Source organism: Mya arenaria, chromosome 17 (assembly GCF_026914265.1).
Source record: "Mya arenaria isolate MELC-2E11 chromosome 17, ASM2691426v1".
NCBI lineage: Eukaryota > Metazoa > Mollusca > Bivalvia > Myida > Myidae > Mya > Mya arenaria.
Window position 1 is genome coordinate 51,280,885 of NC_069138.1, and position 14,396 is coordinate 51,295,280.

General features: G+C 36.4%; 2 protein-coding genes across 2 annotated transcripts in view; both read left to right on the forward strand.

Annotated features, from left to right (window-relative positions):
- LOC128223857 (uncharacterized) overlaps window positions 1-6,665 on the forward strand; it is a 43,213-nt gene extending 36,548 nt beyond the window's left edge. Inside the window, exons 6-16 of the mRNA XM_052933286.1 lie at window positions 78-306; window positions 435-1,415; window positions 1,523-2,865; window positions 3,026-3,214; window positions 3,394-3,904; window positions 4,076-4,192; window positions 4,560-4,867; window positions 4,994-5,101; window positions 5,368-5,524; window positions 5,629-5,812; window positions 5,937-6,665. Coding sequence (XP_052789246.1) covers window positions 78-306; window positions 435-1,415; window positions 1,523-2,865; window positions 3,026-3,214; window positions 3,394-3,904; window positions 4,076-4,192; window positions 4,560-4,867; window positions 4,994-5,101; window positions 5,368-5,524; window positions 5,629-5,812; window positions 5,937-6,642 — 4,833 coding nt within the window. The 3' untranslated portion in view covers window positions 6,643-6,665. The remainder of the gene's footprint in view (window positions 1-77; window positions 307-434; window positions 1,416-1,522; window positions 2,866-3,025; window positions 3,215-3,393; window positions 3,905-4,075; window positions 4,193-4,559; window positions 4,868-4,993; window positions 5,102-5,367; window positions 5,525-5,628; window positions 5,813-5,936) is intronic.
- Window positions 6,665-11,402, forward strand: LOC128223858 (uncharacterized). The gene is made up of 5 exons (XM_052933287.1): window positions 6,665-7,568; window positions 7,721-8,658; window positions 8,955-9,297; window positions 9,467-10,012; window positions 10,752-11,402. The coding sequence occupies exons 1-4, from the start codon at window positions 6,998-7,000 to the stop codon at window positions 9,679-9,681; spliced, it is 2,067 nt and encodes a 688-aa protein (XP_052789247.1). The 5' UTR covers window positions 6,665-6,997; the 3' UTR covers window positions 9,682-10,012; window positions 10,752-11,402.
- Window positions 11,403-14,396: the final 2,994 nt, after the last annotated feature.

The window sequence follows — 14,396 nt, forward strand, 5'->3', positions numbered from 1 at the left end:
CCTTTTACTAGTGTCTGAATGTGCGTAAATAAATTTATTTTACGATTTGTTGTAACGCACTGTGTCTCACGTTTCAGGATTCATGCACAACCGCAAAGTGCTACTGTCCGGACATTGGTGAATGTGCCTTTTTCAACTACACAATACCACTCAACAAACTAAACATTAAGGACTTACATATAGGCAATCACAATAGAAACTATTATTTCACCATAAAAGTAACAAACATGGCCGGGCTTTCCACAACGGAACACATTGATGTGCTTGTTGATGAGTCGCCTCCTTCAGAGGGTGTTGTTCACGAAGGTAATTAAAACAAACTTTTATGTAATAAACACGGTGTTTGTATTTCTCAAACTACTAAAACTTAATTGATGTCAATAACGAGCTGTTATCGTATTATTATGTTAATACTATTTGAATGTTTTCATCAGGTCCAGAAGATTCTCCAGATATTGACTATACAAGTGGCGATTCCATTCTCGTGCACTGGCATGGTTTTATTGACCACGAGAGCGGCATCAAACTGTACAGAGTTGGATTGTCCGACAGATGTATGAGTACACAAGACTTGTACAACTTAACAGAAGTACAAAGTACTAAGATTTTCAAGGAGCTTCCTTTCACGGAAAAGTCAGTCCGAGTACCAACGACTTTTACCGGAAAGCGATTTGTGACTGTGATTGCCATAAATAATGCGATGGAACCCTCAAAACCTGCGTGTTCCGATGGCATAACCCGTGACCTTTCGCCGCCAGAATTTAGAAATATGACGTTAAAGCATGGTTCATTGAAAGAAAGCCTACTTTGTTTACACGGCAAAGTATATTTAATGCAGGAAAACATGCACAGCGAAATACTGCACAACACATCCAATTGCCGTAGTGTTTGTGCTGCCAATGTGGAATCGCATAAGGTTGCCGAAATATATCCGATACATGAAGCTAAAGGAAAGGATGAAGATATGTCTTCGTTTCTTTGTGGACACAAACCCATGTACACAAAAGAAACAGTCATCTATCTTCCCAATGACAATATATATGCCACTTGGGATATTGAGGAATACGAAAGCCAAATTGAAGATTTCTTCGTTGGATTAGGATTGAGTTCTACTCAAACAGAGAGCCCGTCCATTGTAGATTATCAGTCTACACAAAAGAAAACTTTTTTCAAACGTAAACATGAAGGCATAAATTCCGACGAATTATTCTACATTTTCGTGAAAGTAATCAATAAAGCTGGTTTGGAGAGAATCGCAACAATAGGTCCGCTACTCATTGATCAAACTCCGCCTTTGAATGGAACCCTTCCTCAAGTTATTGTTGAATCTGAGCACATCGTATTTGAATGGGATAGCAAAACTTTCTATGATGAAGAGCAGACTGCACAAATCGATCAAATATATTTCCAAATTGGTAGGTATAAAAGATATTCTACTTAGTCATCGATGTGTACAAATCAGCATCGTATTTGGTCGCATTTTTAGCAGATAATTAATCTTACCCCTGTTTCTGCTTTACAGCACATGACGCTATTGCTGTTACACCGTATCTGAAATGGCGTCTAGACACATCACCCCCGTGCCCTTCGTACTCTGGTGGATGCTTTAGATATTCCCTACGCCATTTACAGTTACAAGATACGGATAATAACCTCGAGTTTTACATTAACATGCATGTGTACAACAATGCCGGTCATTATCTTTCTCTAGAAAGTCAACCCTTTCAGCTCCCATCAAGATATCCTCCCGGACAAACTGTTATATCTGATATAGATCCCGCAGTAAATAACAGTGATATGGACGTTGACGCTCATTTCACGACGCAAGTGTTATGTGCAAGATGGAAAGATTTTTTACATCACGAGAATTTAACTTTAGAAGTAGGAGTAGGACTATCAAATGCTACTGATGACGTGATAAACTTTCAACTCATAAGCAACAGCAACTCGTATTGCATACACTCAATTGATATCCGATCAAATATCAAATACGTTTTTTTGCTAAGGTCATCCAGCACCGGAGGAATCTCTGTTTCTTTTTCTGATGGCATAATGGTTTTAGATAAAGATGAAATAACGCATTCACTGTCCGTCAGAATTGGGTATGACTGTTCCATTGAAGTTGCAAATACATACGATGTTACCTTAGCAAACAACCCACCGCGTTTGACAGTTCTAAAACCGCTGCTTGTCGGCCAACGTTATATCATCAACATTCCAAACAAAGCAGTTGTAACTTCAGACGATGGAATTGTTTCAACAGAGGGCAAGGACACCTTCATTAGACCATTTGTAAACAGACCGACTTTGTTTATAGAAGTTGAACATTCATTAATTGTGGGTGACATTTTAGGTTTCAAATTAACATTATGCCCAGTTAATCACGTTCTTTTTCCAACTAAACAACTTGTGGTTAGCTGGAAGTTTGCCGATCAACATCTCGCTTCTCTCTACAAAAACGCTAAACTAGCATTCAGTGTTGGCGTCAGTGAAAACGCAGATCAAAACAGGACGTATGTTGTATCTTTCCAAACGCGTATCGATTGCAACTATTCAATTTTAGAAGAATTTTACTTTCTAGCCAACAAGAAGTATGTAGCTGAAGTACAGGTATGTTCAAAACTGGAATGCATAAAACCGGTACATTCGAATGAATTCTCTATTGAGCGGCTGAAACCAGTTTTGCAGATAAACGAAGCATCTTTATTGCTTGGGGATACGTGTATCCGTATCAAATTACATTGGTCAATTGAGGACAAATATATTAGTATGGCATTCTATCAATGGACTTTAGCTCAGGACGAAGAGGGTCGGAAAACACTTCTCACTTGGAGATCAATTGCTAATGACTCTATCGATTTAACGGTAATGAGGTGGTTTGGTTATATTCATAAACAGTTAAAACCTATCGTTGTATAATTCCTTAGAGCTGTTTTGGATGGTTATACATTTGGAGCTCAACTTAAATAATCATTACTTTATCCCGAACTGGGTTTTAATTTTATATAATGTTTTTCTATCTTAGGTTGAAGACTGTGTTGTACTGCCCGTCCATGGACTTATTTCTTCATATGCTTGTATTAAAGCATTCTCAGTTAGCGGACAATTATTGAGTAGATGCAAAAGGCTAGCAAAGTTGGACTTTGGAACTTACGATGCAAATGTTGTTTACGACTTTGATACAAGATCGGAATCCTGGACGAAAATTAAATCGGTAAAGCTGTTAATTTCTGAATGTTTAAAACACCCGTAATACTTAGGTGACGTTTGAACAATTTACAGTTAACTCAGTTATCTTCATATTTCTATTTTAAGAACATAGTGTCGTTTTAACAAGTTACATGAAACTCATTAATTTTCTTACTTGTATTTGGATTATTTTATCTTTATTAGATAATTCACAGTTCGGATGTTGGCGACATGTATACGTTCTTACATGACAACGAACTTGACTTTGGAACTCGTAAATTTAGGCCAGCCGCAGCAGTTATGCACGCGAATGAGCGTAACGTATCTTGGTATTTGATGACATCAAGACATGTACCCGATAGTTGCGACACAGATGTATCATGTTTAAAAGAAAAGCTCACATCGGATGGTTTTGCTATTTTCAAAGAAACCGATGTGTTTCTTGACGCAACATTCTATATGTGCGTTTCCTCGAACGCGACGGTTGTTGAAAGGGAGTGGTATACAGAATCACTTGACGAAATTAAGTCTTGCAGTGACGGATTTATTTTAGACAACACTGCCCCCATCCCTGGTAATATTGATATTCAAAACGTCAATGGGTATATAACTGACATTGAACATGCTGTTATCACATGGGATTCGTTTCATAAAGAAACAGGGGCCACTCTTCTAGGATATCCAGAGGACATACAACATTACTCCATCGGCGTCGGTACGTATACTTCTCGGATTTGTTGGACCCTCATATGAACAATCTTTCTACAGTTTGTTTTGAATTGTATTTCTAAAATAAGTTTCATAAACCAATTCTTTAACTATTAACAAAATTACTTTTACTGTTAATGCAAACACTTCATAATACTCTCAATACTGTTTTGTACAGGCTCCAGTCCGAATCGAGACGATATTTTTTCGTTTCGTAACACAGGACGAGAAAGGGCTGTCATGTTAGCTCTAACTGGCGTTGTTGATGGCACTGCTGTTTATTTTACTGTAAACGGTAATATTCAAGATTCAAGACAGTATAATAAAATAACAAAACCTTAAATTGTTTATCGATAAGTGATAAAATAGTCAAATATACATGTTCATACAATCAACAGTATTATCGAGTTTGCATGATACAGACTAAAATAATGATCCAAGCAAAGACGAATAAGTATTACTTTAAACTAATGTCATAAATTACAAATGACCATCATAATAGGAATTACGACTTTGTATTGAGCGGCGTTTCCTTAGAAAGTAAGAAATATGGTAACACACGGATCCCTTAAAAGCCATTTTAGCTAGTGTTTGCATATTTCAAAATCATTTGGTAAGGTGAAGAATAAAAACAAAAGACAAGTTTATATTTTGTATTGCAGGATCTGACCATTTTGGACTTTCTTCAGTGGTTGTTTCCACAGAGTTGGTCACGGACACATCGCCACCAACGGAGGGAATTATTCACTTTGACCAACACCATGCATATTACAGCAGTGACACAATAAGCATAAGACTTGTTGGGTTTCATGACGATCACAGCGGTATTAGTCATTACAACGTCGGAATCGGATCGAGCAGCATCATGGTCGATACCTTATCTATGACAAAGTATTATACAGATCATTTCAATATTGATCTTCATTATTCGAATATCCTAGAAGGCCATGAATACTTTATTTTGGTGCAGGTAAGCTGCTTTCAGCTTTTGGAAAGAAATGTAAAAGTATCAAATTGATCAAACGTGTAAATGATATATCGTAACAATGTATTCATGTGACAGTATAATTATTGTAACTGAACTGAACTTTTACAGGCGATCAACAGGGCAGATATTCCGAGTGCAATCGTGTCAAAACGATTTGTCTTAGATAGAACACCACCTCATGGAGGACACGTTTTGGATGGAAACTGGGAAAGCAAGGTTGATGTTTTTCGATATTTAACTTCAACCAATGTTGATATGTTCACTCCTTAATTAGGTTGCAGTGAAAATCAAATCACGGTTGTTATTTCACTGATAAAACTCCTTATTTCATCGAAAAGCATGAAAAGAAGTGTAATAAACATGGACAGCATGTATATTTCCACATAATAACATTATAATAGCCAACGTATATAACTGTACACATACATAAGCACATACGATAAATTATACATAATGAAAAGTGTCCGCGCTTTGCATTTCAGGTAGACCTTGACTATCAATCAGACATATACACGATCCATGCCAACTGGAAAGGTTTCTCAGACATTGTAAGCGACATAGACTATTTCAGTGCAGGACTTGGAACATCCCACTTCGCTACGGACGTGCGGTCGTTTACAAACGTTGGGTTGGAGCAAGGTAGATTTATATGTGTCTTTATAGTTTTATGCGTATTTTGTCAGCTGTTTGGTTTGTATATTGATAAGCATGCTTCGATTTGTATGTGTCTGTTTGGTTTTCAGATATTTTTTGGAATGGTCCGTTTATTCCGGGAGATAAATATTATACAACAGTAGAAAGCTGTAATAAAGCTGGCCTTTGTACACAAAGATCGTCAGATGGAATAATACTGGACAATTCCCCACCAATTATGGGTCGTGTACAAGCAGGGTCTGGTATCCATCACAGCAGATATGTGCCATTAAAGTCAGTATAAAACACAATGTTTACCACAGTTTGTATAACCGGTATCCATGCAATTCTACACACTATAAAATTAAACAATACTTTTCAAAACGATCTTCTAATTATGATAGATTAATATTTACAGCACCTCACTGAAACTACAGTGGGCTGGATTTCAGGACCCTCAGTCAGATATCGATCATTTTGAAGTGTGTTTAGGACGACAGAAAAACATGTGTGACATTGTTCCGTCATCCAATGCCCTTCTACACTCTTATATGATAAAGTCTAGTATAGCTCTGCCCATAAATCAGCCATTTTTTGCAACTGTTTGGGCCTTCAATGGAGTCGGAATGAAGGTTTCAAGTGCATCCGATGCGATTTTCGTGGACATTACAGCTCCGTACAACAAAATAAAACCTTCGATATTGCTTGATTATAACACTGTAAAGGATAAAAGCGCTCAATGGGAAAAGTCAATTATTAGAGTTACTTGGGAATTTTTAGACGACGAAAGCCCGATACTTAACCACGAGTTATCACTCTTTACCCATCATGAAGGACACACACCAGTTGAAAAAATACATCTCGGGTCGGAAAAACACTTCACTATTAACTTAGATGGAAGGAAATGGCTGCATAATGGTGACACATATTTTGTTGTCATTACTAGTTGTAACGCAGCAGGGCTTTGCTCAACAGAGAGAACAAATGATATTCTTATCGACTCTACTCCACCTCACCAGGGTGGTCTGAAACCACAAATGCTTTGGGAAAATTATAGAGATACCAGTGGAATCCACTCCAAAATCTCATTGACTTGGTATGGTTTCTACGATCAGGAATCTTGATAGATATTTTATGACTGTTTCAAGATATTTCAGTAAGCAGGAACTCTCCGGTGGTGTCCTCATCCAAAAACATGATAAAACTTCTGATGAACAACATGGAAATTTCACACTTCAAGAAGCTTTAAAACCTGATAATCTTATAATTGTTTCTGTCTGGACTGCAAACGGTGTAGGATTAAACAGCTCGGTTGCACGTGTATCCCTATTTGCATTGTCAAGTGTGACATCTGCCGTTATTATTGAAAATCAGCGGGGAATACTCGAACTAGAGAAGCACTCTTGTGGCGTTCATTTTTGCAACAAGGACTGCACATGCGCTGTAGTTGGAAAGCCATGTATTGAAGTTGAAACAAATATGTCGTGCGTCGAGATTGATGCATTTAACACGACTGATAACGAAGTGGCACGGTTTGCAGTTTTTGGAGGCCTTCAGTTTCAGCCTTTGACTTTAACAGCATCATCAGCTTGTCTTGCCGGGCACTGGACTCAGATCGAACACTCGAGAAAGGATCCAGACATTCATAGATTTGAGTGGAGTATTGGAATTCACAATCAGCCGCATGGAGAAGGGATTTTCGATTTACAAAAGGAGTTTCCCTGGGTTGATATAGGTTTGCGACAAGAATTTGTTCACTGCTTGCCTATCAATAGATCTCTTATTCATGGCGAGCTCTACGACATATACGTTAAAACTTGGTATGGACCAAATAAATCCGCCATATTTACGTCGGAATCTATTAAAATTGATCAAACTCCCCCAAGTGTGCGTAGAGGACGATATATTATCGAAGGCATAGGTGATTGTGCAACAGATCTTGACTTCATAGACTGGACGGATGAGATTTCGGCGTGTTGGTCCGGGGTCTTTAGTGAGCAACAGAGCCATATACAACATTACTCAGTTGCCTTAGGAACTTCACCAAACGGTACCTAAATAGAGAACCATGTTAAAAAGTTTTCGATTGAATTAATTATTTATGGTAAACAATATAAGCTCCTTTTGTTATTTTTTGAATTTGATAGGTAACAAGATTTTGTTAATGATACTGTTATTGTTAAAAAGTTGTAATTGTTTCAGTTGATGATGTATTTGCATCAGCGAATATGGGATTGAAAACAAATATTTCCATCGGTAATCTGACTTTGGAGCACGCCGTTAGATACTATTTTACTGTCACTGCCGTGAATACTGCAGGGCTTCACACTTCGGTTTCGTCGGACGGATTTATAATCGATACGACCCCACCATCAGATGGCGTTGTTTATAATACAAATGCGTATAAAAACGTTGCATACCAATCATCCGTTACATCTCTAGGACTTTCGTGGCATGGGTTTCAGGACCATTGTTCAGGAATAAACAGTTACTATGTTGCTGTTGTGGAAAATCAAGTGCCTCCTTATTCTATTACGAATTTTACACAAGTTTATCTCATGACGAGTTTTACCATCAAGGATTTAGATATGATTCCTGGCAGCGTTTATTACGGTGTGGTCAAGGCCATTGATGCCGCGGAACATGAAAGTCATCTTATTGTATCACCAGGTGTCATCATCGATCCTTCTCCACCCAAAGGCTACTATTGTAACCAGTTTGAACATACGGATGTCATTGAATTGTTGGACGATTCGAAGGTTAATGGGACGAAGACAATTGTTGCAAAATTAGACAAAGATACCGTATACAGAATTGAAGGGTCTATTAAAAATACTTTTGTAGACTCAGTTATTCTTCAAATCAATCGTTTCATGACCAGACTCCAAACTGCTCTGAATCATAAACAAATTGCTGAATTTTCATATACGTTTGAGTCAATGGAAAAAGGGGCCCAGAATATTACCATTAGTGTTGAAAAAAATAATAATAATTTCACTAACATCTTAGAAACAACTCATTTACAAAGATGTGCGTCTATTATTGAAAACAACGCAAAAGCTCTTCATGTTCGGCAAATAAGACATGATTCTGTAGCTGTTACTGCTATGATTCAGGATAAAGAAAGTGATCTGAAAATGGTATGCAATAGTTCTTATCTTATAGTTAGTTTGCATTACCTTTTCTGAAACACGTTTTACATGATTTATAACACTAGTAAAAAAGGGTTAGTATTTAATGTTTCGTTTAGGTAGTATTGTATGTTTAAGTCGTATGTATGTATGTATACCTGTTTTGACTATATTGGAGGTTAATGCACAATGCATAGCTTTATATATGTGTAGTATAATTATGATATTTATCATTTAAAGTTCTTTTATATCTCATATACAAAAATAATGGTGATGATCTTCATGCCGTTATGGTTTAATTCCAGGTACAAATTGGTGCAGGTACCACACCTGGAGGGCTTCAAATTCAGCCATTAACACATATTCATGTTGATATAATGAGTGTGGTTATTAAAGGTCACCTTGTGCATGCGATGAAAGTATATACGACGATTATTGCTGAGAATCATGCAGGCCTGAGATCAGTTTTCCAGTCAACAGAACCAATTATTATTGACCATACTTCTCCGATTATCACTGATCTGGAGGCTTTAGCAACGGTAGTCTATGTCAATGAGTCGGGTGAAATAGATTCAAGAGTTCAGATCAATGCAACCTGGAATGCGCAAGACGATGAGAGCGATATTATACATTGTACTTGTTCTGTTGGTAAGTCTAAATCAAACGTTATACTTAGTATACATAGTTTTCAAGTTCGCTAGAGGGACTAGAATTCAGTTTATACTTCTACAAGAAAATCACTTACACAAAATATTACCAATTTGATTCATATAACACTACGTATGCTATTTATACTAGATGTTGCATTATGTTGCAGGAATGTTTCCAAACAAAGACGATGTACAAGACAAATGGTTTGCGGATACTCTGTCAGCGTGTGAGTCGAACCTTCTACAACTTAAACACGGCGATAAGGTGTACGTCAATATCAACTGTGTCAACAATGTTGAACTAGCAACGACGAAAACTGTAGCTTCTAATACCGTATCCATGGATTTCATTACTTCAAACCAAGTGACAGTTAACATATAACCAGTTAACGAAGGTCTGTTCAGCTCAATGCCGCTTACTGTAGGCCCGGTTAAATTACAATCAAACACATCCTTGGTGCAAATCAGTTGGTCAGGATTCGAAGATACATCCGGTATTGACTTTTACGAATATTGCATATCGGACGAAAGAAATGCCACTATTGTAGACTGGACAAATGTTCACTTGAAGACGGTGGCAAGTGCTCGCGGGCTAACATTACACAATACAGAAACATTGAACGTAAGCGTCAGGGCTACAAACACCGGACAGCATAGAAGTGAGGCCGTTCATGCTTCCATATTCATTATCAGTCAGCCTCCAGCTTTGTCAGGTAAGACCATATAGTACCCTACAACGACTTTAAAGATTATTTGGCGTGTAACTCACGTATTCATAGCGAAAAGAGTATTCTAAATTAACTTTAACATTGATAAAGCAATTTATAACATTTTAAACACTCATAAAATTGAATTGTCATGCTCACAAAACGTAGCTTCGGAAATAGCATAAGTTTGTTCACACCGTTTGTCTGAAAGGTTCAAATTTTTGCGAAGAGATTTACAATACAGCGAGTATTTTTCACAAACAATGTTCGTACACGATAAGTTCAAATACGACTGGTACACAGCGGTTCGGGCATATCAAGTGGTTAAATAGTGACACGGACAGAACAATATGTTTAAGTGACTGCGCTACATTTTATTGCACATTTAATCAACATAAATCCGAGTTATCTACAGTGTGTCAATAACTACTTAGATAAACATATTAAGAAAAATTATACTGCTGAAACTTATGTCTGGTTAGTTTTAACTTTGGATATATCTATATAAAAATTGTGTCTATATGTTATTTTACACTTGTAAATATGTGAAATAGACATACATATAATTTTGAGGAAGCAGTTTTAAAGGCAGCATTCATCTTTAATGTAATTAATGTATCGATCTTTAACATATAATATACAGATAAGAAATAGGATTTGTGTAAGATGTATAAGACTATATATCCATTGTTTGTCTAAATAATACTTTGACAACTTCAGAGGCAATCAATTACTATAATTTCAGGAAGCCCTATACTTGTAACTCGAAACGAGCATCTTATTCACATCGACTGGGAACAGGCCTTCGATACTCTTCCGGAAATTCCAGTTGTTTGCAGCCTCGTTGTGGGATCCGGAGAAGGATTCACCGACATTTTGGATATCAACTATTACACCGGACATACATATGATATTGTGGCTCCATCGTCTACGCTGATTTCCCCGAAGATAACAGAGTTGTTCTTTACTATAACATGTACTTATCCAACAGGGATGTCCAGCGTGTACAGGACAATATTCACATTGTAATAATTTACTTGCTAGTTGCAACGCTTGGTTTTTGCAAAGCTAGTGTTTTTGTTATTACATTTCATAGTGTTGCTTTCAGTATATTTACATAAATGCCTTAATATTGTGTGGGGTCGTTACTCTTCTTCATTGTTATCTTAACCATTGTTGTTCGATGCAGGCGGAAAACCGTGGACTAGTTACTTTTACACTATTACGTCTAACTATATTGCTTTATAAAAATACGTTGTATTTGTACACGTTTGCCGTGATTTACTTTCAATCTTTACATGCTGTTCGGTATTTACATACTAAATTGAGTCGCGGTTTGTGTTGCTTCCGTTTCTATAGTTACAAATATATTTGAAAATATAAGCATTATGTCTGATGTATTCTGTTTTTCTACAATCTTAACCACAAACTCAATTTATTCGGTGTTTAAGTGTATTGACACAATACACTATGTTCATAAAATAAATTAAAACATAATACATTTGATCAAAATTCTGACCAAGTGCACACATATGGAGCAAAATTACATGCAGAAAAACATATCATTAGGCCATCTGCATAATGGTATTATTATGCTGGAGAAAATGAGATGTGATGAAAGCACTTGTTTACAAAATTATTTGCGAAGAGATTTAAAATACAGCGAATTTTCTCTCTACTTTGACGGTAAATATAGCGGTGGATGTATATTGGTTCATTAATGTAACATTTCTTGTCAAGTTGTATAGAGACCATCCCCTTTTCGATCGAATTTTGAAGACAAGAACGTCATTTTCTTAGCGTTGAAATTTACTTCTGTGTTTAGGAATCCATCGATGACAAACTGTTTGGAAAATACCTGAAACAAAATATTAAGTTTATTCGGGGAGTGGGGGGACTTCTTCAAATTTTAAATACTTTATAAATCCAACAGTTAGGTATTTCTATCTTATGAGATGATAGTAGATCACAGTAAATCTTTAAGCACTCACCAATCATTTAGATGTCGCGCAAGATCATGGCGTCAATTACGAAATACGTCGATCTTCACAGTTCCACCAACATTACAGATATATCGAGTGTGCACGAAATATTAATATACGATATCATAATAACGGTCTTGACATTTCCTGTCCGATGATACTATAAAGGTTTTCAAATAAATCAGCGTTTTTAAGTTTTTAATAGCAATATTTCATAGTGTCACCCTAAAAGAGGATGTCCCACGTTACACCTCATCTTCCATTCCTTCGGACTCCACACACTTTGACAAGCCCAATTGCGTTCATATTCCGATAATGACATCAATCCCGCAATTCATTCCTTAAATGTTTGACAGTGTTTGTGTAAACAATTCTGATAAAACAATCTTTCGCGGGAATATCATAAAGTTTCTGTCGCAGACGTCAAACGACGTCATATCCTGTTATTCATTAAAAATCATATTCAAAATGCATATGTAGAACTTTGCGTGTAGAATTTGCCCAGGTGCAGATTTGAGACTTAGTAGAAAGCAATACCTGTATTTGGCATATATTTGTGGGCCAGTGACATTCGATGATTACCCATATACTGTAGTTCCATATCATGTAGAGCAGATATGACTGTGAATACAAACATGTATTTTCGTTGAGAGTATCGATCTACATGATTTGGTAAAGTCGTCTGTTTTTCATAGATCGCTCTGCCATCTGCGCATGCGCGAAGTAACAGATACATCTGCCGTTTTCTGGGGGCAGTTGAATACTACGTAATGATCCCGAATACCAATATGTCTACTAATCTTTTGTTGATCATTATGAATAAAACACTTAACGAGGTCATCCAAGTAAAGTTTTGTGCGTTGAAAAAATACCTATTTGGTAATTCTATGGCACTCATTTAATAAAACTATTACCTGGGCTGTTTAACGTTTGCTCCAAAACAACACGTGACTACACAAAGGGCGGAGCTAGTGGGTCAACTTTGTTCGAACACCAAATAAGTTAGAGTTGATTTTGGCCACTGGCACCGGATTTTCAAACTCAAACATTTTTTTAAAAAATAAAAAAAAAATCCTTTTTTTCAAATATGCACTTTGTACTGTATAATATTATACAGTACAAAGTGCATATTTGAAAAAAAAAAATTCAATATTTTTTTACATATTCGCTATTATAATTTTTAGTAAGCAATTATAAGATTTTTTTTTGATTTTTTAAAAAAATGTTTGAGTTTGAAAATCCGGTGCCAGTGATTTTGGCTATCTACAGAATATTTTACGAGCTTTCTCTGCCAGCGGTGTGGCTGCGTTCACTCAAGTTTCTGTAATTGCCAAAATGAACTCTAACATATACGTGAAATACAGTCAAACTATTCTAAATAAATTCGTGTGAGGATCTTAAGTTAAGAATATTTGCAAGGATCCTATTGAGATTAAAAAAAAGCATATTGGCAAATTGAATTCAGCCTGATCGATCATAGTTCAATCGAGGTATAGTGGTTTCATGAATTAATGTATTGTAACCAATACCAACATGATATAATTATGTATCTACCGCATAATAGATTTCGTCCATGCCTTTTAAAACCCAGATCACGATATCGCTTAGTTGTGTTGACTTACGCTCACCCATTACTTCTTATTTTTCAGAATAGTTAGATGATTTAAGTGAGCTTTGTTTACCAACGGTCAATGGATACAATCATATGTTCACAGAAACGCCGCCAGCCGGTATAGCTCAGTGTACACCTGCAGTCTGTCTTCACACAAACATATTTGCAAAAGACGCATACATTTTCATGCAATGGTTATTATGGAATAATCATAGCATATACAGAAAGCGTAAAAACATAGATTGGTGAAAGTTAACACACACTGATGTTTGCTACATAAAAACTAGCACAAACAAATTCAATTTTCTCAAGCTACCACATTTGCTTACAACAGGGTTTAATTTACGAAACAATGTGATCAAATGTCTACTAAATACTGAAATATAGTGTAAAACCTCAATGAAATAGAGCTACAATGATAAATTGAGTAAACAAATCGTTAACATGAAAAAAGCTCAATTATAATTAAAACCCCACACTTGTTGTACTACTTCTATACGGTTCTAAATATACGGCAGGACATAAATACCAATTGTGTGGTGCGGAATCCGGAGACAACACAACACAATAGGACCTAAATACTTCAACAAGTATAATACGCTTATATGCTTAGGATCACAACAAGTATAATACGCTTATATGCTTAGGATCACAACAAGTATAATACGCTTATATGCTTAGGATCACAACAAGTATAATACGCTTATATGCTTAGGATCACAACAAGTATAATACGCTTATATGCTTAGGATCACAACAAGTATGATACGCTTATATGCTTAGGATCACAACAAGT

Bases quoted from the DNA above. Each gene is read 5' to 3' on its own strand.
- LOC128223858 (XM_052933287.1), top strand. From the start codon at position 6,998: ATGTCGTGCGTCGAGATTGATGCATTTAACACGACTGATAACGAAGTG. The intron at 7,569-7,720 runs GTACCTAAATAG...TAATTGTTTCAG, and splicing joins CTTAGGAACTTCACCAAACG to TTGATGATGTATTTGCATCA. The intron at 9,298-9,466 runs GTAAGTCTAAAT...ATTATGTTGCAG, and splicing joins ACATTGTACTTGTTCTGTTG to GAATGTTTCCAAACAAAGAC.